The following is a 22,916-nucleotide window of genomic DNA, read 5'->3' as shown; positions in this document are numbered from 1 at the left end:
TGGCTCCCTGCCGGGCCCCGCTCTGAGTCCCGCTCCTCCGCCCTCTCGCGGCCTTGGGGAAGCGCTCTTTTGCCCTCTTGTGGCCAAGTGGCTGTGGGTGGACACTGCTGGGGATGCTGTGAGAGGGAGCCCGTTCTCAGGGGTGAGGGGTTCCGAAACCTGACACCCAGTTAATAAACCTGAACCACTGGAAACAGTGTCCTGCAGGAGAAAGAAGGAAGCTACTTTCAGCTATTTGTATAAAGATTTATTTTTTTCTCTTAAGGACTCACAAAACCTTTCTGGGGCATTCCTGGTAAAGGCTGTGATCCAGGGATCAACCAGGAGATATGGGGGGGGGAGGGGGGAGGGGAAGGGAGGGCCCATGGAGAGGAGGTGCCTCTCCCTTGGGTAACAAACTGGGCAGGGTGTGCCTGGCACCGAGAGCCCCAAGCTGCTGGCACCCAGTGGGGCTCTCCTGTTGCCAGACCTCCTTCATCCGGGGGTTTTCCAGTAGAAACAGTGGTGGAGGGGCCGCAGAGGGCCCCCAGACCTCCAGGAGTGAACAGCGGGCCGCCACCGTGCTGGCCCTGGGTCTGCAGCAGGGCCGGGCCCAGCAGTGGAGAGCGCAGGTCTTCTCCCCCATTCCCGCTGGAGCTCCCCCCCACCCCCAGGGGCGGGGGCGAGGCCCCCTCAGCGCCGTGGCCCTTGCTGGGGAGCACTGACCTTTGGTTGCCGGGTGTTTTGTGACTTTTCCTATGACCAGCTTGGGCTTCTGTTTGGGTCCAGAGCAACAGAAAAAGGGGATCCTCCACCCCTTGGCATTCAAGTCTTTTCAAAAGAGCAAATATTTGCCCACAAATATACCTGCTGCTCTTCCAAAGCGGCCCAAACGCCAGCAGTGTGGGGGGTGTGCTCCTGGGCAACGGTGGAGGGGCCGGCTGCCTTCGGCCACGTGTCGCCGGGCGGCACTGCGGGCGCCTGGCGAGGAGGGCCGGGCGGGGAAGGCCACCTCGCAGGGCTCTGTGCACCTGTGAGGGAAAGGCCTGCCCTCTCCTGGGGGGCTGGGTGCAGGCCACCCACTCCCGAGGGAACACGGAGGTCTGCGAGGGGGTACCTTCAGCCTTGCCCGAGGGGGGATGTGGGTTTCGACTGTGTCCCTGGAGACGGGAACTCAGGGCCCGGGGTCTGCACACCGGAGGTTTCTGGGCTTCCCAGAGCCCCCGTGGTGGTCTCTCCGGGGCCAGGGGCTGTAGGGGCCTTGCGGCGAGGGAGCAGGTGTGGAAGCTGGCTCCTGTCTGCAGAGGCCCCCCGGTGCCCCCATCACAGAGGGAAGCCCTGGCAGGCAGGGCGGCTGCGCTGGCTGCAGTGGCTGGCACCCATCCGTGGGCCGGGCATGGCGGATCTGCGGTTCAGGTGCCCCACCTGGCCAGCCGTGCGGGCCTGGGCTCCGTCTTCTGGCTTGCCCTCCGCAGCCCGCACGCTGACCCGGCTCGCGTCCGGTGAGTGGAGGCAGCGCAGCCCAGGCGAAGCCCCGTTAGGCCCGCAGGTGAGGGTGCCCGGGCCCCACGACGCGTGGCCCCGGCCCCGGCGCCGACCCCTTCCCAACCTGCGCCCGGCGCGGCCCCGCCCTCGCCTCGGCCCCGCCCCCGCCCTCGCCTCGGCCCCGCCCTCGCCTCGGCCCCGCCCTCGCCTCGGCCCCGCCCTCGCCTCGGCCCCGCCCTCGCCTCGGCCCCGCCCTCGCCTCGGCCCCGCCCTCGCCTCGGCCCCGCCCTCGCCTCGGCCCCGCCCACACGCCCATCAGCCCCGCCCCGGCCCCCCAGCGGCTCCGCACGTTCTGCCCCGGGAACAACGCGACGCCGGATCAGGCAGGACGCATGCGTAGGTGGGCCCATAGCGTTGCCGTGACTACAGGCGACGCTCTCCGCGAGGACGGGCTGCGCTTCCGGGGCGGGGCATGGCCACCGGAAGTGCGTGGCCGCCTGAGGCCATGGCGGCGCTCGGCGTCGTCTGCCTGCTGCTCGGGGCGGTATCCTGGCCGCCGGCCTCGGCCTCGGGCGAGGAGTTCTGGGCCGGCCAGTCGGCAGCCGACATCCTGTCGGGGGCGGCGTCCCGCAGACGGTAAACGCGCGTGCGCGCTCTCGGCGGGGCCGGTGGGCAGGGACCCGCCTGCGGTGGCGGTGGCCGGGGCGCGGCCGAGACCCCGAGCGCGGGGCCGGGGGGGGGGCCCGGCTAACGGAGTGCGGGGCCGGAGAGCCGGGGGCGGAGCGGTGGGGGCCCCGGTTTCCCCTCCCCCGCAGGGCGCCCTGGCGACGGCGGCCCCCCGGAGCCCCCCGTAAGGCCACCGGGTTGCGGGTCCGCGCTGCGGGGAGGCCGGGGGCCCCGCCCGGAGCTCGAGGAGCCGCAGGGTCAGGTGTCGGGATGGGGCGGTTGGTAAGAAAGCCCAGCCTTGTTTACGCGCGGCAGGACTTCCGTCCCATCCCGACGCTGGTCGGTTCATAGGTAGGTCTCAGGAAGGAGAAACAGGCGTCAGTGCCGTTCCGCGGTTCCTGAGCGCTTGACCGAGGAGACGCTGCTGGGTGCGGGACGTCAGGGTGCTGGGTGGGCCTCTTCCTGTGGGCCCCGGCCGTCGTGGGGGGTGGGGGGCCCACGCCAGGGATCGCAGCAGAGCCTCACCTGCAGCGAGGGGGATGCCGAGACGCCAGGGGGTGAGGACGCAGCAGAAGCCGAGGTCCCCTGCCTGCGTCTTGTGTAGGGGAGTCTTGCTTTCCAAAGGGCAGCAGTTCTCAAAGTGTGGGGCCCCGGAGGGGCCAGAACGTTTTCACCGAAAGGCTGGGATGTCACTTGCCTTTTGCGCACACTCTCTCGAGGGTTTGCTGAGGAGCCTTTGCAGAGACCACTTGGTCTGTGAGATGGTAACACAGGGAAGGAAGAAGCAGACAGGAGAACCCGGCCATCACCAGACCAGAAAGAGATTTGCAGAAATTAAAAACACTGCTACTCATGTCAGGGATGATTTTTGTCTTGAAAAATACACTTATTTTTCATTTGTGAATACTAATGATAGCAGGTAATACATTTATTTTTGTGTATTTCAAAGCATACTTTCTAAAGTTCTTGCTCTCACTTGTAAATCAGGAAGTGTTGATAGATGTAACCCACGTAAACAGCAGCCTTTCGGGGTTCTTGGTCATTGTTAAGAGCGGGCAGGGGTCTGCAGATGCACAGTTTGAGAATCTGGGGGAGGAGCGCTCAGATTCTGGCTGCTGAGACTGCTGGTCTGAGCTGTGGATTACTGCTGGGGGTGAACCGGATGCTAAGATGTCTTCTGCTCCTGCTTGCGGACTCTTTAAGTAACTGGTCCCATAGAGATGGGTGGGCTGCTTCCTCCACGTTACAGACCAGAAGCTACTGACCGTGCCTGGCGTCGCACACTAGGCGTGGGCGTGGGGCAGCGGGTTCTCTGTGCAGAGCCCTGGCCCTCAAGAACCACTCTCCTGCCCCCCCCCGCCAGGTATCTTCTGTACGACGTCAACCCCCCAGAGGGCTTCAACCTCCGCAGGGATGTCTACATCCGCGTCGCCTCCCTCCTGAAGACTCTGCTGAAGACTGAGGACTGGGTGCTGGTGCTGCCCCCCTGGGGCCGCCTGTACCACTGGCAGAGCCCCGACATCCACCAGGTCCGGATTCCCTGGTCTGACTTCTTTGATCTTCCGAGTCTCAACAGAAACATCCCCGTCATTGAGTACGAGCAGTTCATCGCAGGTGAGGTGGGCGGTGGTTCTGTGCCTGGGGCCAGGCCTGAGACCTTGGCCAGCTGGGCCATCTCACCTCCGGCCTTTGCTCTGCGTAGGGGCCCTGCTTCTGTTTTCCCCACCGCCAGGGGTCTTGGTCTTTCCAGGGTTTTTCTAGGGAAATAGATCTGAATCACGTAAGCTGTGTGTCCCCTCACCTCTGAAAACCCTGGCCACCGGGTGAGCTGGAGCTGTGATGGGGAAGCAGGACCACAGGCCTCCCTCCCCATGCAGGCCAGTCCGTTCTTACCTGAAGGAAAACTCTGTGTGGATGTGCCACTGGCCACGTGCTGGTGGAGACGTGTAAGGACACGTCCTGCCTTGTCAGGTCCTACTCAGGCTTCCCATTTTCATGTTTTCAGTAGAGAAGAGTTGAAAATTTCTTAGGATAAAGGTACTTAGAGCTCATCATTGCTTTGTTTAGAAGACATAAACTGAAGCAGTCAGGGACGCCTCTGCCCCACGTCCTTGGAGGGCCTGGAAGAGCGAGTCACAGTTCCTGAGTGAGGGCCTGGTGGCCTGAGAGCTGCTGCTCCTGCCAAGGCCTGCCCGTCCTCCTCGTCAGGTTCTGTCCTCACTGCGCCGCAGACCCTGTCCCTCGGAGACGTTCACCGTGTCAGGGTCAGCATGCTGCGGGCCCGGAGCCATGGGAGGGTCTGCTGCCGTCTGCGCTCCTGCTGAGAAAGCAAACCCCGAGGCTGGAGGTCAGCCTTCCGGACCCTAGAGGAGACTGGGCATCTAGTCTGACCCAGCTCAGCGCAGGAAGTAGTCTCGGCCCCCAGGGAACTGGCTCCTGACCGGTGGGGTGGGCCCTCAGCCATGAGGGGGCTGCATGACTGCAGATGGGCGTCGTCCCTGCTGCTCTGCAGGCCGCGTCCCCCGGGCCGGGCAGCAGGGGTGGGGACCGAGCCCACGGGCGACACTGGAGGCGCCACACCAGCCTCGACCCTGCTCAGGTTTCCTCCTACAGAGGGGACAGGCGTGGGCCCTGTGCCACGGCGGCTCCAGTGTCTCAGCCCCGGCGTCCCATCCCCACCCCCGCTGCAGGAGGAGCCCCTGAGCTCAGGCCTCGGGCGTGGGCGCTGCGGGTGTTAGTGCCCGAGCTGCAGCGAGTGTGGCCGCGACACGGCCTCGCTCACCGTGAGTCTCGTCACTGGGCTCCGTGGCTCCACCCGTGAACATGTCTTCACTGACCGCTGGGTTGTGGCCGGGAGGCTCCAGGTGTCGGGGGGCAGGGGTAGAGCACAAATAAGTAGTGGGGTCACGCAGTGCCCGGGGCGCTGACCAGAGCCACAGGACGAGAAAGCAGGAAGGGGTGCGGAGTGTCGGCCGGCGGCCGTGGCCTGGGAAGGCATCCTGTTTTCAGGAGAGGCGGTTTGAATGGCCTCGTGGGTCAGGAGCGAGTGGGGGCAGCTGTTGAGGGGGTCCAGGGAGGGAGCACCCCGTGGGTTCCAGGTACCGCAGGGGGGCAGCTGGAGGAGCGGAGAAGGGCAGAGTGAGGGCAGCCTGTGGCTGTCATGGGGCCCGGCCCGGCCTGCAGTGAAGTGAGGGTGTGGCCAGAAAGAGAATGGGGCCCAGGACGGCCCAGGTGCTGTCCGAGGTCGGTCCGTGAGTGGCCCAGCGGAGGTGCCGGGGCCTGGACGGCTCCCTCCAGGCAGCCCTCCTGTTCCCTGAGGGGCCCCCGTGTCCTGAGGTCCTCGCTCCGAAGTGTCTTCTTTTATGAGCCTTCTCCAGTCCCGTCTGGGAAGACGGTGGCGTTAAACACAGTGGTCATCCTCTGCGTCACTGCAGTCGGTGCCATGGTCACCGCCATTGTCGGTCCCTGTCTCCTCCAGAGTCCGGCGGGCCCTTCATCGACCAGGTCTATGTCCTGCAAGGTTACGCGGAGGGCTGGAAGGAGGGGGCCTGGGAGGAGAAGATCCACAGCCGGCCCTGCATCGAGCCTCCGCTGTACTCACAGGACAAGCATGAGTATTACAGGTGCCGCGCCGGGAGGGCCCCGTCCAGGGTGGCTCGTGTCACCGCGTTCGGGGACTCAGGCGGGTCTAGAAACCCCTGGCTGAGACCTGCTTACCTTCTCCCATGTTGTTGAGTGCACGTGAACGTGGTCACGGCGGTGTCGTCACCGCAGACCGAGTTGCCATCAGAAGAGCTGCCTGTGGAAGTGCTGTCCCCCTCCCCCCCCGCGGCGCCCCCCTCCCCCCCACAGCGCCCCTCCGCGAGGACCAGGTCATCAGTTCTAAGCCCCGGGGCGACTCAGGAGCTCCTGAGGGCACAGCTGCTCTGAGCACAGTTCGTGTCAGAACTGGACCCGGCACGCAAAGCGCCGTGCGCGCCGGGTCCCTTCCGGGCTGCCCCCGCTCTCGTGTCATTGTACCGTCCAGGTTCTTGAAGAGAGCTTCTGTGGTCTCATCAGGTCAGAGGAGATTTGTGGTTTCTTTAAAAGTCGCCACGAGGTCACCCCCTGTGCTCACGACCGATGAGTCTCCACCTGAGAGAGGTGGCGGAGCCGCAGGGTGGGGCCGTGTGTCTGGACCCTGCTCGCTGCCCGAGGAGAGCAGAGCACGCTGACGGGTCCCCGGGGTCTTGTCTTCCAGAGGATGGTTTTGGGGCTACGAGGAGACGAGGGGCTTAAACGTGTCCTGTCTGTCTGTCCAGGGGTCGGCCTCCATCGTCGCGCCTGTGCTTTTGAGAAACACGTCTGCACGGTGAGTGTCTGCGCAGCCGCGGGGCGACGCCTGGCGTGTGAGCGCGTGTGCAGAAGCCTGTGCTCCGTCCGGCTGGCCTGGCCCGGCCCGTGGGGGTGCTGGAGGGGTAGGCCTGTCCGCTCCCCCGCCCCCTCACGCGGGGGGGTCAGTGTTTGGGACCCAGGGGAGCCCCGGGGGGGGGAGCGGCGCCTGCCATCCTCCCAGGGCTGCTCGGAGCAGCCGCGCTTTTGAGCCTCACGTGGGGCGCTCTGGTCCGGCCGCGGGGGGTGGTGGAGTTGGACTCACACCCAGACCTTGCCCTGGGTCCTGCCCGAGGTGGGGGCGGGCCAGGCCGTGCGGGGCGGAGGGTGGATGTGGGGGTCGGGCAGTAAGAGGAGGCCGTGGGGTCGTGAGGCTGCGGCAGGGGTGCGGGACAGGAGCGGGTCGAGTGGGGCCAGAGGTGACCGGGGGCTGGGATGGTGGCTGGAGCTGGTCTTGGAGGTTCACGGGGAGGAGGTGTGCGTCCCCTTGGGGGCCACTCCTGAAATCAGGCGCTCTCGCCGGCCTCCTCGAAGCCTGCGCTTTGAGGGGTCAGAGGGACGGCTCGAGCCTCTCCTGGACGCACCGCCCTGGTGGCTGCTCCTGGCCTGTCCTGGAGGAAGTGTGTCTGCACGCCCAGTCCCTCTCGGGAGCAGAAAACCAGCCACACAGCCCTCCCCGCACACACCTGCCCGGCGGCACCGGAGGCCGCAGGAGGGGGCGGGTTCCGGGCGAGTGGCAGGGTGTGCGTGTGCGGGGAGCTCCTCTGGGGGGGACTTGTTGCGCTTGGTCTCCAGGCAGTGTGTCCTTAGCGGTTCCCTGCAGGTGCGCGTTGCGGGGGACCTGGGGACCCTGAGAGAGCCAGCCCTTCCCCTCGGCCACCGTCAGTGTCCCTCAGCCTGTGCAGGCGCGGGGCAGGCCTCCCTGCTCTCCGGGGCCCGGGGAGGTGCCGACGGTCCCAGCACAGCCCCTGTGTGGCCGGCCTCCCGGGCTGTGTCAACAAGACGCCGCGGGTCCAGGAGGCCGCAGACTCCGCCTCTGCGCGGTGGGCCCGCGCTCCGCGGGTGGGACGAGGCCACCTGAGGCTGCCAGGAGCCCGCGTTACGCATCCTGCAGCGGTTTGCGTTTCAAAAGCAGATCTGTCTGTGGGACAGTTTTTTCCAAGTCCCGTTTGCGGGAAAGGGCAGCTGAGCCCAGGAGAGACGTGTGCCCAGAGGCCCCTCCGTTTGGGAGAGACACCTTGGGTGGGGGGCAGTGGGGAGATGGCAGCACCGAGACACAGGAGGCTGGAGGGGGGCGGGGAGGGGCTGCCCCCAGCGCACGGAAAACTCAGATGTGAAACGCACTAGCCAGAGAGAGGACGGACGCACACAGTTAAGTTAAAATTGGCAGCTCTTGTCCATCAATAGATACTGTTAACAAAACTGAAAGACAGACCCCAGAGCGGGGTGCTTGTGGCGCGTCCGTCAGCGCACACGGGGCTCCTAACGATCCGTGAGCCAAGGGCACGGGGCCTCGTCGCTCACTGTACGCCGCGGGGGTGGGGGGACACGCCTGCTCCCCGGGAGACCCCGGGAGACACGCTGGCCACCGCCTCCCAGCAGGAGGAGGTGGGAGACGGCTGGGGGCACAGGGGGTGTCCGGCCCAGGAGGGAAGACCCGTGACCCTAAGAGCGTGTGCCCCACACGTGTTCCGGAATGTTCCTGCGAGCCCCAGACCAGAAGGCCCTCACGCCCCTCAGCAGGAGGTGGTCGGATAGGTAGGTTGTGCAGATTCAGAGCCAAAACATGACTGCCTTGAAAATCAAAAGCCCTGCTGCCTGCAGCCGAGGCAGTCAGGCGGTGAGTCGGCACGGGAGGAAGGGCAGAAGTAAATCCAGCCGGGCCCGCGCGGGAGGTGAGAGGCCGCGCAGGGTCGCCGGGGAAGCCGAGCCCCGCGTGGCCGTGGCGGGGCGGGTGCGCGCGCCCACGGGCTCTGCTGCGCTCCCCGTAGAGCAGGCCCTGAAGGCACGGCCTCTGTTCTCACAGGACCCCCGCGGCGGCCCCCACTTCTTTCCAGGGCTCTTGCACTCACACCCAGCGCTCGTGTCCACCTTCCTTTTTAAAACACACACGTGTAGTCGCGCCACAAGCGCGTTCTCTGCAGGGTGTCCTTTCGCCTGGCTCCCGCCTGGTGACACCGCCCGCACGGCTGCCCCACGCGGATGCGAGGGCGCTCACTGAACCCGCCTCGTCGGGGGCCTCTGGTCGGCTCCAGGCTTCGCTGTAACGAACGGGGACCGTTTTCGCACAGTTGTTGGGGGGAGAAAACGGAGGCTCACCCCGGACAGAAGCAGGCTCTGTGCCCTCCGCATGGTGGACACGGAGCCAGGGTCCCCCGCAGCCCCCGGGCAGGAGCTTCGAGCTCTGTGGCGCTGACAAGTGAGAACGGACCTCTGGTCGGTTCATGTTTCTTTGATTTCACAGTAAAACCATGTTTAAAAGCTCTTTTGAAATGATTTTCTGTAAGGCCTTCATTTACATCTTTTGCCAATTTCTTTCCCTGCAGAAGTTTTAAGTTTTTGTATAAAGTAGTACTGTTTATTCTTTAAAGGTTTCTAGGTTTTTTACTATAACCTTTACCATCCCAATACTCTTAAAAATTCCTTTGCGTCCTACTTCTGTAGTTAGTTTTCACATTTAACTCTGAGCCGCTGCAGGTTTGTTTTGGGTTAGGAATGGCGGCTGCCGCCCACCCCGCCGTGTCCCCAGCACGGGGCCCAGTCCTGAGGAGACCGGCCTTCCTCTGGAGGCGCCTTTCCGCGTGTGCTTGGGCGGGCAGCCTCTGCTGCCCCGCGCTTTGCAAGGAGGGTGTTGAGCCTTCCCTGAAGAAGGGGCTGGCTTTTGGCTGGAGAAACACAAACGTGACAAGGAGTCTGTTTCATTAAAGTGACTTTTAAAAACAGGAGTAGAAACTGCCTTTTACGCCCTTGGGGGAGCTGTCGTTACATGGCTTTGCCCTTTACCCAATAACAGGGTGAGTTAAGCCACAGATGTCCTGTACTGAACCATTTTTGCATTCCTGGTGTGAACGCCAGTCGTCATGTGTGTCACTCTTTTAGTGTGTTCCTGGGCTCTGTGTGCTCCTTTTGTTTTGTTTATTTGTGGGGTTTTTGCACCGAGAGTCACAGGTGAGCTTGGTAGCTCAGCCAGTTCAGTGGCTGGGACAGGAGAGAGTCCAGGAACGTTTACAGCCAGTCAGGAGTGAAAAGCCGCTGCAGACAGCTGCCCGTGAGAGGGTCAGCAGAGGTTTGCCAGATGCACCCAGCAAGGTGTGAGGCTCTGACGTGATCCCCGGTGGTTCCTGGGCCCGGGCCTCCCACACAATGGTGCTCTCCAGAGCGCGTCAACATCAAAGCCTTCTTTTCCTGTTGTTTAAAAATAGGTCTGTGATGTTAGACCGAGCGGAAAACCTGCTGCACGACCACTACGGAGGGAAGGAGTACTGGGATGTGAGTGTTCCCCACAGTGCCTCTGCACGTGTGTCTAGTTGTGGAAAAACCGAGACCCTCAGCAGCTCTTGCTTCAGCCTCGCCAACGAACAGGACGAGGCTGTTAGCAGTCGTGGGGGTGGGCCCACCGGCGAGTGCTGCGGGGAGAGGGCTGGGGCGTCCTGGGCCCCCTCCTCCTGCATCGCACCGGCTGTCCTTCCTGCTGACGCGTTCAGGACCTGGAGTTGGAGCTCCAGCCGCGCGTGCTCGGCGTTGAGAGGCCGGGCGTGCCGTGCCCCAGGTCCTTAATCGCGGGGTCAGGCTCTGCTTTGACGGGAAGCGTTGGCCCTGGGCGCACAGACGGTGATGCGGTGGGCGAGAGGCTCCACCTGTCCTCCTGGGGGTGGGGACAGCTTAGTGAGCTGGCGTCTGGTTTGGAAAAGAGGCGCCGTTCTACCGGTGGGGGCCCGGTGCAACCGAGTTTGGCAAGAGTCAACCACTTCCTGAGAAGAGCCTTCGGCTGCGAGGTGGGTACCCAGGTGACGTCGGCCTGGCCTGTCGGGGCTCCACTGGGCAGAGGAGCCTCCGGGAGCACCGGGGCGGGGGCTGCCACACTTGGCTCCTGTGCTTCCGCGGGCCCTGGGACCTGTGTAAAAACAGGTTCTTAGAAGGAGCATTTGTCTTTTGAACTAAAATAGACGTTTTCAGGTAAATGATAGCTTTCTTAAGTTAAAACTGAGCACTGAGCTCCCCCAAGACAGAGATGTTACAGCCGGTTTTCTCCCCGCGCCCCGTGGGGGTTCATACTCCCTCCTGTCTGGGGCTCCCGGGGGAGGCAGCCACTGGCCCCGGCCGCCTCTCCTGAGGCCCCTGTGCGGAACCGGCTTCCCTGGCCCTCTGCGCCTTGGGGCTCCGACAGCGTGGACAGAGCCCTGTGGCCATGCCCAGCCCAGCCCACCCCCCATTTCCACATGGTATGTGTGGTTTTTTCCGCTGCAGGGGCTCCCAGGTGTGTTAATTGAGGTGCAGGTTTATTATTTGTGGCAGCTAATATTTGAAAGAGAAAAACATGGTGTTCGCTGTCAAGAAAATGCAGTAGGTATTCTGTCATCTCTGCACCTAATTCACAAGGAAGCGCAGTCCCCACGCGTCGAGGTCCATCCCGGGACTGTGTCCTGTCCTGTCGTGGGTCGGGCAGGAGCCTGAGGGAATGGGTTTCACATTCCCTGTCCAGCCCCTGACCTCCCCAGCTCTCAGGGTCTGCCCTGTCTGTGGGTCAGGATGCCTCCTGTGGGCGGGCTGGGCTGGGCAGGGGCCCCCACGTGGGACCCCTGCTCTTTGGACTGGTGATCTGGGCGTCTCCCGGGTGGGTTATCTCAGGAGCACAGACGTGTCATCACGTGGACACGGCAGTCCTGTGCCTCTCGAAAGCAGTGTGGTCCCCGCCAGCCCTGAAGGGTGGTGACCCCCTCAGCACGTCCACCCTGCCAGCCCCGTTCTCTTAGCCGGTGTCCCCTGGGGTGGACACTCGGGAGAGGAGACGTCTTTAGTGTCAGCCTGCAGAGAACCCCTGAGCATCCCCGGCTCGGGTGTGGTCACACTTCCCGGACGCTCCTGACCGTCCGAATGACGGGCTGTAGCTTGAGTCTGCTGCACGGCCCCCGGGGCCAGTGGAGAGCCTACCAGAGGTCCCAGCTCACTGCCCCGCCTTGGGCTGGACTCTGGATGGGGGGGCTCTGGGGATGGAAGGGGGTGAGGGTGGGGACCCCAGGCAGGGGCTCACGGCCCATCCTGCCCGCAGACCCGGCGTAGCATGGTGTTTGCCAAGCACCTGCGGGCCGTGGGGGACGAGTTCCGAAGCAGGTACCTCAATTCCACGGACGCGGCCGACAGGATCCCCTTTGAGGAAGACTGGACCAAGATGAAGGTAGCCCCGCACCTCTGTAACCCGGGGGCGGGAGGCACTTCTCTCTGGACGCCTCAGAACGAATCCCTAGTTTAGGAAAAGCCAGAACGGGGGCCGGCACGGGGCTGCGCGGGCCCCACCGCCCCGGTTCCCGCAGGTGCTGCCCGGCAGCGGGGACCCCCCGTCCTGGGGCAGCGGCGGGGCCGTCGGTCTGTCATCGGCGCCCGGACGGCCCAGTCAGGCCCCCGAGTCCCGCCCCAGCGCGCGCCGCCAGCCTCCGCCCGCCTGGTCCTCCTGCAGGTCAAGCTGGGCTCCTCGCGGGGGGGCCCGTACCTGGGCGTCCACCTGCGGAGGAAGGACTTCATCTGGGGGCACAGGGAGGACGTGCCCAGCCTGGAGGGGGCCGTGAGGAGGATCCGCAGCCTCATGAAGACCCACCAGCTGGAAAAGGTGTTCGTGGCCACGGACGCCGTCCGGAAGGGTACGCGGCCCCGTGCGTCCGCGCCTCCCGTTAGTGGGCGGCGGGGGCGGGGGGTCTGGCCTCTGGCCTCGCGCGGCCTCGCCGTGTGTGTGCGCGGCCCCGCCGTGTGCGTGCGTGGCCCCGCGGCCCGTTCACGCCCGCGCCGCGCCCGCAGAGCTGGAGGAGCTGCGGCGGCTGCTGCCCGAGATGGTGCGCTTCGAGCCCACGTGGGAGGAGCTGGAGCTCTACAAGGACGGGGGCGTGGCCATCGTGGACCAGTGGGTCTGCGCGCACGCTCGGTGAGCTGCCCCGGGGCCGCCCCCGTGCGCATCTCGGGCCCTCGCGGGGCGCCCTGCCCTGCGTCCCGTGCTGCCCGCAAGGGGCGTGGGCCCGGCCCTCGGGGGTTCCTCTAGGGCTGGTCCGCCGGTCGGGCCTGGGAGAGCGGGGCTGGGGGGTCGGGTGCTTGGAGTGAAGTGGACGATAAGGGCAGGGTAGGTGCCTCTCCCTGCGCTTCCAGAGCTCTCAGGCGCGCTGGGTGCTAGGGCGCGTGTGCTCGGGCCGGGGGTCGTGTGCCCTGTCCTGCTGCAGCGGACACCTCCAGGGCCAGCAGAGGCCGAGGGCGGACGGGCCCCTCAGGGGTGCAGGGAGCAGCCCCACACCCAGCGCTGCGCCGCCGCCCCCCGGCTCTGCTGGCGCGAGGGCGGTGCTGGTTAGGGCCTCACCCTGCCCCGCCCGCCTTGGACTCAGACCTGGCGACGACCAGGGGTCCGCCCTCCAGCGTCTTTGTTTGAAGATGCCGTCCCTGGAGGGCCCTTTCTTCTTGCTCCGGCTGCAGCCCCACCCTCAGTGGGAAGGCCTGCCTGGCAGGGGGAGCTTGGGCAGAGCCCCCACGCCAAGCAGCCCCCACGCGGGCCCTGTCTCCCGGGCACCTGCGGCTGCCCCAGCCTGGCCCCCGGGCCCCGGCAGCCCAGGCCGCTGGGCGGCGATGGGCCACAAGAACTGGGGCGGGGAGTGGGGGCGGGGGCGGGTTTGCTCTGCAGCCCCCGTGACCTTGCGCTTCCCCGCAGGTTTTTTATCGGCACGTCGGTCTCCACGTTCTCCTTTCGAATTCACGAGGAGAGAGAAATCCTGGGCTTGGACCCCCAGACGACCTACAACCGGTTCTGCGGGGACGAGGAGAAGGCCTGCGAGCAGCCCACGCACTGGAGGATCGCGTACTGAGCCGCTTGCGGCACCCCGGCGGACAGGGGCCGCCCGGCTGGGCCGCGGGCCGTGCCCTCTCGGGTCTCAGGCCGCTGCGTCTGCCCTGCTGTCCCCGGCCCGGCTGTTTCTGCTGTGACCCGGCGCCGCCACCTCCCCGGGACGCGGGCTGTGTTTGCTCAGGCCCCGGAACCATGTCTCGGCGGCCAGCGAGGCCCCCGTGCTGCCGCGGAGGTGCAGCTCGTCCTTGTGGACCGTGGTCTGGAGGGGGTCCCGCAGCGTCAGGCAGGCCTGGCGCCTGGGCTGCTCCCGTCGCGGGCCGCGGACGCGGAGCTGACCTGTCTGTGCCATCGCAGAGCCCTGGGCCCTGCCCTTCTCCCCAGGAGACCGCGTGCCAGCTGGACGGCAGGCAGCTGCCACCTCGCAGGGCCGGGCTGAGGCCTCCGGGGGCCTGTGATGCACCCGCCGCCCGCCTGGGTCGGAGCACCGGAACGTTCCCCGGAGGGTCCCAGTGCTCTGTGTGCTCACGTGGCGGGGCGGGGGCCCCGGGTGTCTGTGGGCTCCGTCCAGGCTGTCTGGTCTGCGTTGCCCACAGCTGCACGAGGCGGGGCTGGATGCTCGTCCTCGAAGCCCCTCGGGGGCAGGGGTGCAGCTGAGAGGAGCAGGGTCGCTCCAGCCTTGGGGACCAGCTGCTGAACGCGGGGCAGGACCAATCTGCAAAGCCCTGTGTGGGACCTTCAGCACGGCCGCCATGAGGGCACCGCCTGGGCCCCCACCCCGTTCCTTCCGACCAGGCGCCCAACTTCCCACGACACCTGGGGTGACTGGTGACACGGCTGCGGGGAGCCCTGCAGAACCCGTGAGTCTGGGCCGCGGGGGTGGGGGGAGGGGTGCCCAGAGCCCCAGCCCCTCCGGAGTCTGGAGAGACCCCGATCACGTGAGGAGGTCCCGCGGTTTCACTCTCGGCCATGTGCGGTGAAACCACAAGATATTTATTCTTTCTCCGTTTGTACATCAGATATTCATAAAAAACATTTTTTAGAAACGGTGCTTCTTCCCGTCCTGCGTTCTCTGTCGGCCAAGAGCCGGGCCAAGCGTTTGCACTCGGCTGTCACCTTCCTTTTTAAGGAAAACAGCTGCTTTGGTGTCTGTGTGTGGGGGAGGGGTGTGAGCTGCGTGGAGGCGCCAGCCTGGCACTGCCCGCACCGTGGGCCGCCAGGCTTGTTGAAGAGTCTGCGGTTCTGCACGTGTGAGAACTGCTGTCTTCCAGGTGCCGAGGAGGCGGCAGGAGAGCCTCCCGGGTCGCATCCTGCTGGGAAAGACCAGCCAGCACACCTCTGCCTTAGAGGGCAGGGGACGCGGGGGAAGATGGGGGCTCCAGGAGGGGGCAGGCAGGAGTGGGTCCCAAGAGGCAGTGAGGGTGGGGGCCGCTGAAGGATCCGTGGAGAAGCGGGGAACAGCCTGGAAGCTGGGGTCCCGGTGACGTTCTGTCAGGCTTGCCGGCAAAGGGAGGCTGGGAGGTGGGGTCTCAGCTGCTGGAAGGGCGCGGAGCCGGCGGCCTGTGTTCTTGGCCACGTGGAGGCGTGGAGGGGGCGGGCGGGGCAGCAGGTGGGCACCCCGGCCACAGGGGGAGCTGGCCGAGCGTGGGAGGAGGGGGAGGAGGAGAAGGAGGCGGTGGCCCCGCGCCCCCATCCTGGGCGTCCTGACGGAGGAGACACACGGGCGGAGCTGTGGCCTTGCCGGCCTTCCCGGCCACAGGTCTCCCCACGCCCTCGGCGCTGCGTGACGGGCAGGTCTCAGGGCCGTCGTCAGAGCCTGTCTGGAGCTGTTGTGCCAACGCTGGAATTTCAGAAACAACGCGGGAGACGGAAGACGAGCCGGAGGGGCTGGGGTGAGGGTCGCTGGCCGCCTGGGCAGGCACGCACGTGGGAGAGGGTCCCCGAGGGCTCCGGAGGCCCCACCGGGGCCGGCAGCCGCCCTGTGCGGGCCGGGGGCTCCCAGACGCAGAACCAGCGCCTCACGTCTGGAGCCGCCACCCCCCGCCACCTGCGCCCTGACTTCGCGCCACCTGGTCACAGAGGGCGTCCCCGCCCCCGCCTGGACGGTCCCGCTTGAGCAGGGCATCAGGTCCAGCGGACAGCAGGACAGCCTCGCCGCTGCGCCTCCCTGGGGACCCCGCTGTGCAGGGACGGCTCCGGGGCCGAGGGGAGATTGCTGCGAGGTGGCACCTTTGTCCCTGTCCCTGGCAGGAGTGAGCGTGGCGTGGGAGACTGTTTTCTTATAAAATCAGCCTGCGGCTCTCAAAGCCTGGGGGCCTCCGGAGACCCGTTTCAGCAGATGCTTCCCTGTGAGCAGAAGGGGAAGGAAAACCGTCCCGGTGTGAAATGATGGCTCCTGCCTGCCGTTTGCTTCCTATGGGCTCAGGCTCTCGTCGGGCGGGTCTGGTGGTGAATCCGGCTGTCGGAATGGGGGTGGTCCTCCGCTCGCAGGATAGGCTGGACAGGGACGGGGGCGTGGACGGCGGAGGGCAGACCTGGCTGTCCGACCTCGAGCCAGGAGGACCACGCAGGCCCTGCATCTCGGCCGGGTCCTCCCAGGACGGAGGGTGGTGGAGTGGACGCGGGCGGCCTGGGGGCCTGGCGCTCCTCGCCCAGCACAAGCCCCTTCACCCATCTGTGCTGGGGGCGCCCTCACGGTGTATTCTAGGTCAGGAAAGCAGCCACAGAACATTCCGGGGCGTCCAGCTTCACGTGGGGGCTGGTTCTCTGGGCCGTGGGGGTGCTTGTCACCGTGCTTTTCTACTTCACAGAGGGGTCCCTGGTGTAAGGCCACCCACGTGATCCCGAGGTGCCATCTGGGCCTTGGGAGGATGCCTCCTTCACCCGGCGGCACCGAGCAGCCACCTCCCCTCCGGGCACCGCGCCCCCACACCCCCCGCCCCCGGGCCTGGGCCGCCTAATGGAGCCAGGAGTGGGGGTGCTGGGGGCCTCTGCTGGACGGAGGACCAGGGCCAGCGCCGCCCTTAGGGAGCGTGCCTGGTGCATGGGGCCAGCCAGCGCCCGGCCTTGCGGGGAGAGTCTTGGAGGAGGGCAGCCGTGTGAGGCTTGGCGGGGCACGCGCCTGGCTGGTTGGAGAGGCCACGTGGTGGGAGCCCTAAGGTCGCGGAGCCCTGAGGCCATCAGCAAAGGTTCCCGCAGGGGAGACGGCCCGGGCTGCGGTGGGGGGTCAGGCGGGAGCGCCGCACAGGCCAGGCCAGGCTGCGTGTCCCGAGACAGACCTCTGCAGGTGGAGGGCCAGGGTCAGGGGGTGGGGAGCGGCAGACGGGAGGTGCCCCCCTCCTGGGGCGGGGTCGGAGGCTGTGACTCACACGGTGGGGGGCCCCTCCCAGCTCTCCTCTGGGCCCCCCACGCCTGCTCCGGCTGACGTCCGGCAAACCCACTGATCACTGGGCATTAACCTTTAAAAGCAAAGGGGACGCACCGGGTCAGGACATTAGCACTTTCAAGGGTTCGTCTCCGCGTCTGTAGAGAAGGTCAGGGAGGCGGTGCGTGGCCAGCAGACGGCGCCTGGTGCTCTCCTTGTTCCCCCGACCTCGAAGGCAGGCGGCAGCTCGGCCGAGCAGCGAGGCCCGGCCTGAGATGTGTTCACGTCCCTCTCTGCCTGCCTGTCACCTCTGTCATTAAGTCGGGTCCTTGTTCAGGGAGGCGATGACACAGCCAATTAACTTCTGTGGCAGGGAAACCAGGACAGTCGCGTGGTTCTTTCCAACCAAGCAAGGAAAGTCAGTGATTGGAAAATTCAAAGATGTCCCTGAAAGTAAACGCTGACCTCCAGATGTTCTTCTGTCTTGGCTCACATATCTCGTTCTGGCCGTGGGCCCCCTGGGGGTCAACGCTGATGGTGTTTCGGAGTGGACTTGGGGAAACAGGAGCCCCCCCCCGTGCAGACTGAGAGCCGGGGACGGGGCGCTCCCAGCCAGGCGTCCCACCCTGGGCGACCAATTTGGGTGAGAGAACCGGGGGCTGAGCGCGTCCCGGAGGGAGCAGACCTGCTGCAGGAGCGTGTCTCCGGGCCCTGAAGACGTCCCAGGGGAGGGGGTGGCTGAGCCTGGGCCCTGTACACGGGACTGTCTTCTCACAGCTGGACGTCAGTCAAGAGGACAGAAGCCCAGCCAGGCTGCTGACACGCTTCACCGGGCACGTACAGCTCCCACCCCTCAAAAGGCCGGGGGTGACTGCCTTTAGGCACACACCCACACGCGCACACACACACGCGTGTGCACACACGCTCGGACAGGAGGTCTCAGGACGCAAGCTGCTCCTTCCACCGACTCAGCCAGGTCCGCCCTGGGCCCCTGAGGTGGGGGCCTCCGGCGTCTCCCTGGGTCCAGCACCCTCCCTGCCCAGGTGCCCAGCCCAGGTGCGGCTGCCTGCACTGGGGGTCCCCACGGAGCTCTTGGTCCTCCGCTGGGCTGCGAGGTGCCCCGATGCCTGGCAGAGCCTGTTCCTGCTGCAGGAGTTTACATTCTCTGCCCTCCAGGGAGGCCAGGCTGAGGACGTGGAACACGTGAAGCCCGTTGGACAGCATACAGCGCCTTGGTCGGGGCTGGCGACCGGGACGTTCTGTCTCCCAACTGCAGGGCAGCCTCCGCCGGCACAGCCGCAGACACCCCGCCCCTGGGGTGAGCACGGGGGGGGGGGGCACACACACCTGAGCCCCCTCACCTGCACACACCGCAGCCCCCCACCCTAGGCACACCTGAACTCTTGCCCAGGGCCGCAGGCCAGTGTGGCAAAGGGAGAAGCCCCTGGAGCCTCGGGTGGTGGCCGTCTCTTGAGACTTGGTGGAGGTCGGCCGTCCAGAGCCCCCGTGCCCCACCTGCCCCCGCGTCTGCCCAGGGTGCCAGGCACCTGGCGCCGCGAGCCCCTCTGCCTCCCCTTTGCCCCATCACGGCCACCCCGGTGCAGCCAGGCCAGCCTCAGACCACCAGCAGGTGGCCGTGGCCGTGCACCAGGACCTGAGGTCCAGGGAGCGCTCAGGAGGAAGGACGCGGGGCCGCCTCCCCCCCTCCTCCCGCTGACCTGCAGGGCTGCACCTGAGGCCCGGCCCCGTGTGCGAGCGCCTCTCCGGGGTCGCGGCCGGAACCTGAGCCCGGACCGCCCAGGCCTCCACCACGGGGTGGGGTCAGGGACTGCACGCCCACGGCCCCCACGATGCCCGTGGAGACCCCAGCGGCTCACCCACCCCCCCGGCCCGGGGAGGCGGCCCATCGTCCACCCGCCCAGGGCTCCTGCCAGGACGGCCCCCGTGAACATAGGAGCTCCAGCCCGCCTCCAAGACGCAGGGTGAGGGCCACGTGCCCGACACGTGCCCGGCTCCTGAGCCACGTCTCAGCACGTCCTGGCCGGGTCTCTGCAGGCCCTCCTGCTGGCCACCGGTCACGGGCCCCACCCTGCCCGGCCCCGGAGCACTGCCTTTGCCCCGGCTGGGCTCCAGCTTGTGCCCAGGGCTGGGGGTGGGGACTGTCCCCTGTGCGCTGACCCTGGCCCGCCCCACGGCACCCTCGCCGCTGGAGCCCTGCACCCCGGCGGCAAGCCCCGCAGACGCCAGTCAGCGGCTCTGAGCTTGCTGGACACTGCCCCCGGCCCCGCCTCTGCCCTGGGTGCCCGCAGGGCACATCGCCACGGGCCGCCCCTCCTGCCCAGGGGCTCCCGCCTCGCCCACGCCCCAGGCTACTGCACCCACACCCTCCCCTCCCACCTGCAGCCCCCCAGCGCCGGGGGCAGCCTGAGACCCCCCCCAGGTTCCCTCCGCTCTCGGGACAGCTGGCCTGGACGGCGCCGCCCTCAGAGGCCCGCGGCGCACCTGCCCGTGTCACCGCTGCAGGGCCCTCCTGCGCTCTCTCCCCACGCTCTGCGCCCGGGTGCCCTGTGCTGCCCATTCCTCTGCCTGCGTCGTGTGTCTGCTCATGAGCTGCCCAAACCCTCCTCCAAGCAGACGGTAGACAGGCAAATTGAACTGAATTAGACCGTCCCCCTGGCGTTGACCTCCCCTCCCGCTGTGTCCACGCTGGGCCCTGATTCTCTCCTGGGTGGGCTCCGCGGGTCACACCTGTGCTGTCCTGCCTCAGGCCCCCCCGGCCTTCGGGACCCCTCCCAGGAGCCCGACCACCATCACCAGGTGCCCACGGCCGCACCGGCCACCAGCACCGTCGTGGTTTCCTCCCGGCCGGCCGCTGTGTTGCTGGCCCTGGAAGCCCCAAAGGCTTGCTGAGGGGTCACACGGAAGAGCCCCCACTGCAGGGAGGAAAGACCCCTGGGCCCGAGGGAGGGGCGACTCACCCACGAGAGCGGGTGCCCGGGCGCCCCCAGGGCCCAGGTGCTGCCACGTCCAGGCTGCGCCCCTGGCCTGCTCAGTCCTGGCCGCTCCGGGCAGCGGCGCCCAGCCTGTTGTGTGCGGCTGACGCGGCGCCCTTGTGGGCATCACAGGCAACTGGCCGCGCGCGTCTGGGGTTCGGCCCCCAGGGGCCCACGTGGACCTGGCTCCCAGCCTCCCCTGCACTCGGCTCCAGCCCCGGGCTGCACTGCTGCCAGAGGGACCGGGACCCACGCCCGGAGCTGGTGGCCATCCCTGTCCTCAGCAGAGCAGGATTTTCAAGGACACTGGGGTGGGTGGGGGAGGAAGGAGGGCCACAGGGGGCGATGAGGGGCCTCCTCGAGCCCGTGCTGGGGGCACCCTTCCCTCCCCTCTGACAGGTCAGGGCCCGGGGAGGGGTGCCGGCTGGAGCCCGGCGCCTCCCCGGAAGTCAGCCACACTGACTGCAGACTCAACAACCCGGTTGCTGAGGTCGGGCGGGGGGGGGGGGGGGGGGTGCGGCAGGATGCGCGGACCTTTCTGCTGGCTCCAGAGCCCCCTGTGCCCGGGGCTGCCCGCCACTCCTGGACGTGCGTCAGCTGCCTGATGGAGGCTGGACACCTCGAGAAATGGCCTGTGGCAAATGAAATCTCGTTTCTATTAAAAGGCCTTTTCAGGACAAACCAGGGCAGCTCCGTGTCCCTCGGGCCGCCCTCCTCAGGGCTGGGCTGTGTGCACAGCGGGCAAGGGCAGAGGGGCGGGGGGGACGCGATGCCGTCGGCCGTGTCCCCGAGAGAGCAAGACGTGACCCCCCCCGCAGAGCCCCCGCCCCTGCGCGCCCCGGCCCGTCTCTGGAGGGCAGCAGCGCGGTGACCGTGCAGGCAGAGCTGGTCTGCAGGGCAGGCGCCTGCTGGTTCGTGGACTGGACGCCAGGGTCGGGGCTTGGCCCCTTGCACTGCCTCCGGCCTCAGCTTCCCGGGGACGCTGAGGATGCGTAAACCAGTGGCCGCGGTGACAGCGACGTGAGAAGACGTGGCAGCTTTGGGAACGAGTGACGTTTTGCTGCCAGGACACACGGCGGGGGGGGGAGGCCGCGAGTCCAGCAAGCGGTTGGGAGCCACTCAGCCCGCGAGGAGGACGGGCAGGACGTGCGAGGAGGAGGCGGGCTGAGCGCTGCCCGGCTGTTGGAGAAGGGGCTCCGTGGAGGCTTGGTGACTCCGAGGGTCGAGCCGGGGCCTTGCCAGCCATGTGTGGAGCAGGACGGGGAGGGAGGCTCCCGACAGAGGACTTCCACTCCCTGAAGATGCCCGGTGAGTAGCTTCGGACACTGTTTCGGGGTCCAGGGCTGAGCCGGGAGGGTGTAAGGGGAGCCCCCAGAGGCCAGAGAGGGAACAGGGGTTGTAGGGCAGGCTACTCGAGGAGAGGCTCTCCAGACACTGAGTCTCATATTCAGAAGGCCCAGTGAATCCCAACAGGTGAAATCAAAAGAGACCCACGCGTGGAGAGTGATGGTGAACCTGGGGCAGCTGAGACGGGAAGATCCCCTGAGTCCCCGGAGAGGCAGGGGACGTTGCTGATGACCCGCGAGGAGCAGCGAGACCGGCAGCCGACGTCTTCGCCGCGCCGGAGGCCGGGACCCAGGGGAGAGGCAGCCTCAGGCCCGGGGAAAAGATTTGCGTTACCCGCAAAACTCTCTTTCAAGAATCAGAGCAAAATATAGATTATCTCCAGGCAAAGAAAATCATAAACGGACCCACTGAAGGAGCAGCTGAACACAGCAAATCATGTAAAGATGGAAAGTCACCCCAGAGCAATGGTTCAAGGAGACCATAACGCGGGTGCAAACCGACCCCCTAAATAGTAACAATGACAGGGTCCCCTTTGCGGTGTTGGAAAAACCAGACAGAACAAACAGTGACCAGGGATGGCCTGTCAGCAGGGGCGGGGTGACCAGAGAACAAGTGTCTTAGGGTCGCAGAAGAATGAAGAGACTGAATAAGTTTGGAGTTTTTAAGGTGAATTGTGGATTAAAGGTTCTAAGTTCCCCACCAAAGAAAGAGGAATAGAGAGTTCTCAGAGTAGTTTGAAAGGAGAAAGTGAAATAAGAAAAAAGCTAATCAAAACCCAAAGAGGCAAGAAAGGAGAAAAAAAGAGGGAAAAAGACAGATTAGTAAACACAATCTAGAAAGGTGTAAGCAAACCCAAATATACCAGAGACCCCAACACACGTAAACAGATAAAATTTCCAGTTAAAAGACTTGAGTGAACGGTTAGATCTACAGTTTCAGGTCGAGTTCTGTGCTGCTTACGGGAGGCTGGCGGCCCCTTGTCCTGAGCGGGAGACGCTGGCCGTGGCCTCCAGGTGCCCCGACTGTGACGTGAGCCGGTTCGGGGACGGCTCCCCGGGCCCCGCAATGAGGGCGCGGCCACCCAGGGCTTCAAACAACACGGTTCTGACGGTCAGGAGGCTGGCGTGGGGCCGCCCGTCTCACGATCCCCACGTGGCTCCTGCATCTTCACTGCCTCGTGGCCTTGTGCCACGTGGGCTCTCCCCAGGCTTCCGGTCTCCAGCCCCGCCTGCCTCTGCCTGCTTTGAGGGACTCGGGGCCATACCGTCCCCCACCCCTGCCGGGCGATCCAGACAGCCTCCTAGTTTAAGGTCAGAGGCTTAGCTGCTGACGTGGGTCTGCACTGTCCCTTTGCCACAAACGTAACAGATTCCCAGGCATCTCACCCTGGGGCCGTCCACCGCACCCAGGATCTGAGCTGACCTGGCGTCCCCATCGGTTTCCAGAGGGGCAGAGCTGGATGGTTGCCAGAGGTCAGAAAGGGAGTTTTATTAACCTTCACCACAGAGGGCAACGAGGCCATGTTGGGGTTTGCGTTCTAAACATGGAGGAAAATATGATTCCCACGCACAGCTCCCTGCTTTTTTCTCCAAACGTCTGTCTCAGCAGCACTGTTCTTAAGTGCGGCAGGCGCTGGATCAGGAAACTGACAGTGCAGGGGTTGCAGAGGTGCAGGGGT

At 66.0% G+C, this 22,916-nt stretch overlaps 1 protein-coding gene across 4 annotated transcripts; it reads left to right on the top strand.

Moving 5' to 3' along the window:
* Positions 1–1,935: 1,935 nt before the first annotated feature.
* Positions 1,936–14,585, top strand: POFUT2 (protein O-fucosyltransferase 2). 4 transcript variants are annotated; one of them, XM_057697553.1, is made up of 10 exons: positions 1,936–2,100; positions 3,494–3,744; positions 5,609–5,753; positions 6,371–6,481; positions 9,924–9,990; positions 10,969–11,064; positions 11,771–11,896; positions 12,176–12,356; positions 12,511–12,634; positions 13,403–13,703. In XM_057697553.1, the coding sequence occupies exons 1-10, from the start codon at positions 1,937–1,939 to the stop codon at positions 13,554–13,556; spliced, it is 1,419 nt and encodes a 472-aa protein (XP_057553536.1). In that variant the 5' UTR covers position 1,936; the 3' UTR covers positions 13,557–13,703. The 4 variants fall into 4 exon arrangements, with proteins under 4 accessions (XP_057553536.1, XP_057553537.1, XP_057553538.1 ...); XM_057697554.1 differs by lacking the exon at positions 12,511–12,634 and having other exon boundaries at positions 13,403–13,821; XM_057697555.1 differs by lacking the exon at positions 10,969–11,064.
* Positions 14,586–22,916: the final 8,331 nt, after the last annotated feature.

The sequence above is a fragment of the Hippopotamus amphibius genome, chromosome 10, assembly GCF_030028045.1.
Source record: "Hippopotamus amphibius kiboko isolate mHipAmp2 chromosome 10, mHipAmp2.hap2, whole genome shotgun sequence".
Taxonomy (NCBI): domain Eukaryota; kingdom Metazoa; phylum Chordata; class Mammalia; order Artiodactyla; family Hippopotamidae; genus Hippopotamus; species Hippopotamus amphibius.
Note: the sequence above shows the minus strand (reverse complement) of the source record. Positions and strands in the feature narration are given on the sequence as shown.

Excerpts from the sequence above, each read along its gene's own strand:
- POFUT2 (XM_057697553.1), top strand. The coding sequence starts at position 1,937 with ATGGCCACCGGAAGTGCGTGGCCGCCTGAGGCCATGGCGGCGCTCGGC. Across the intron at positions 6,482-9,923 it reads TTGAGAAACACGTCTGCACG|GTCTGTGATGTTAGACCGAG; the intron begins GTGAGTGTCTGC and ends GTTTAAAAATAG. Across the intron at positions 11,065-11,770 it reads TTCGCTGTCAAGAAAATGCA|ACCCGGCGTAGCATGGTGTT; the intron begins GTAGGTATTCTG and ends TCCTGCCCGCAG.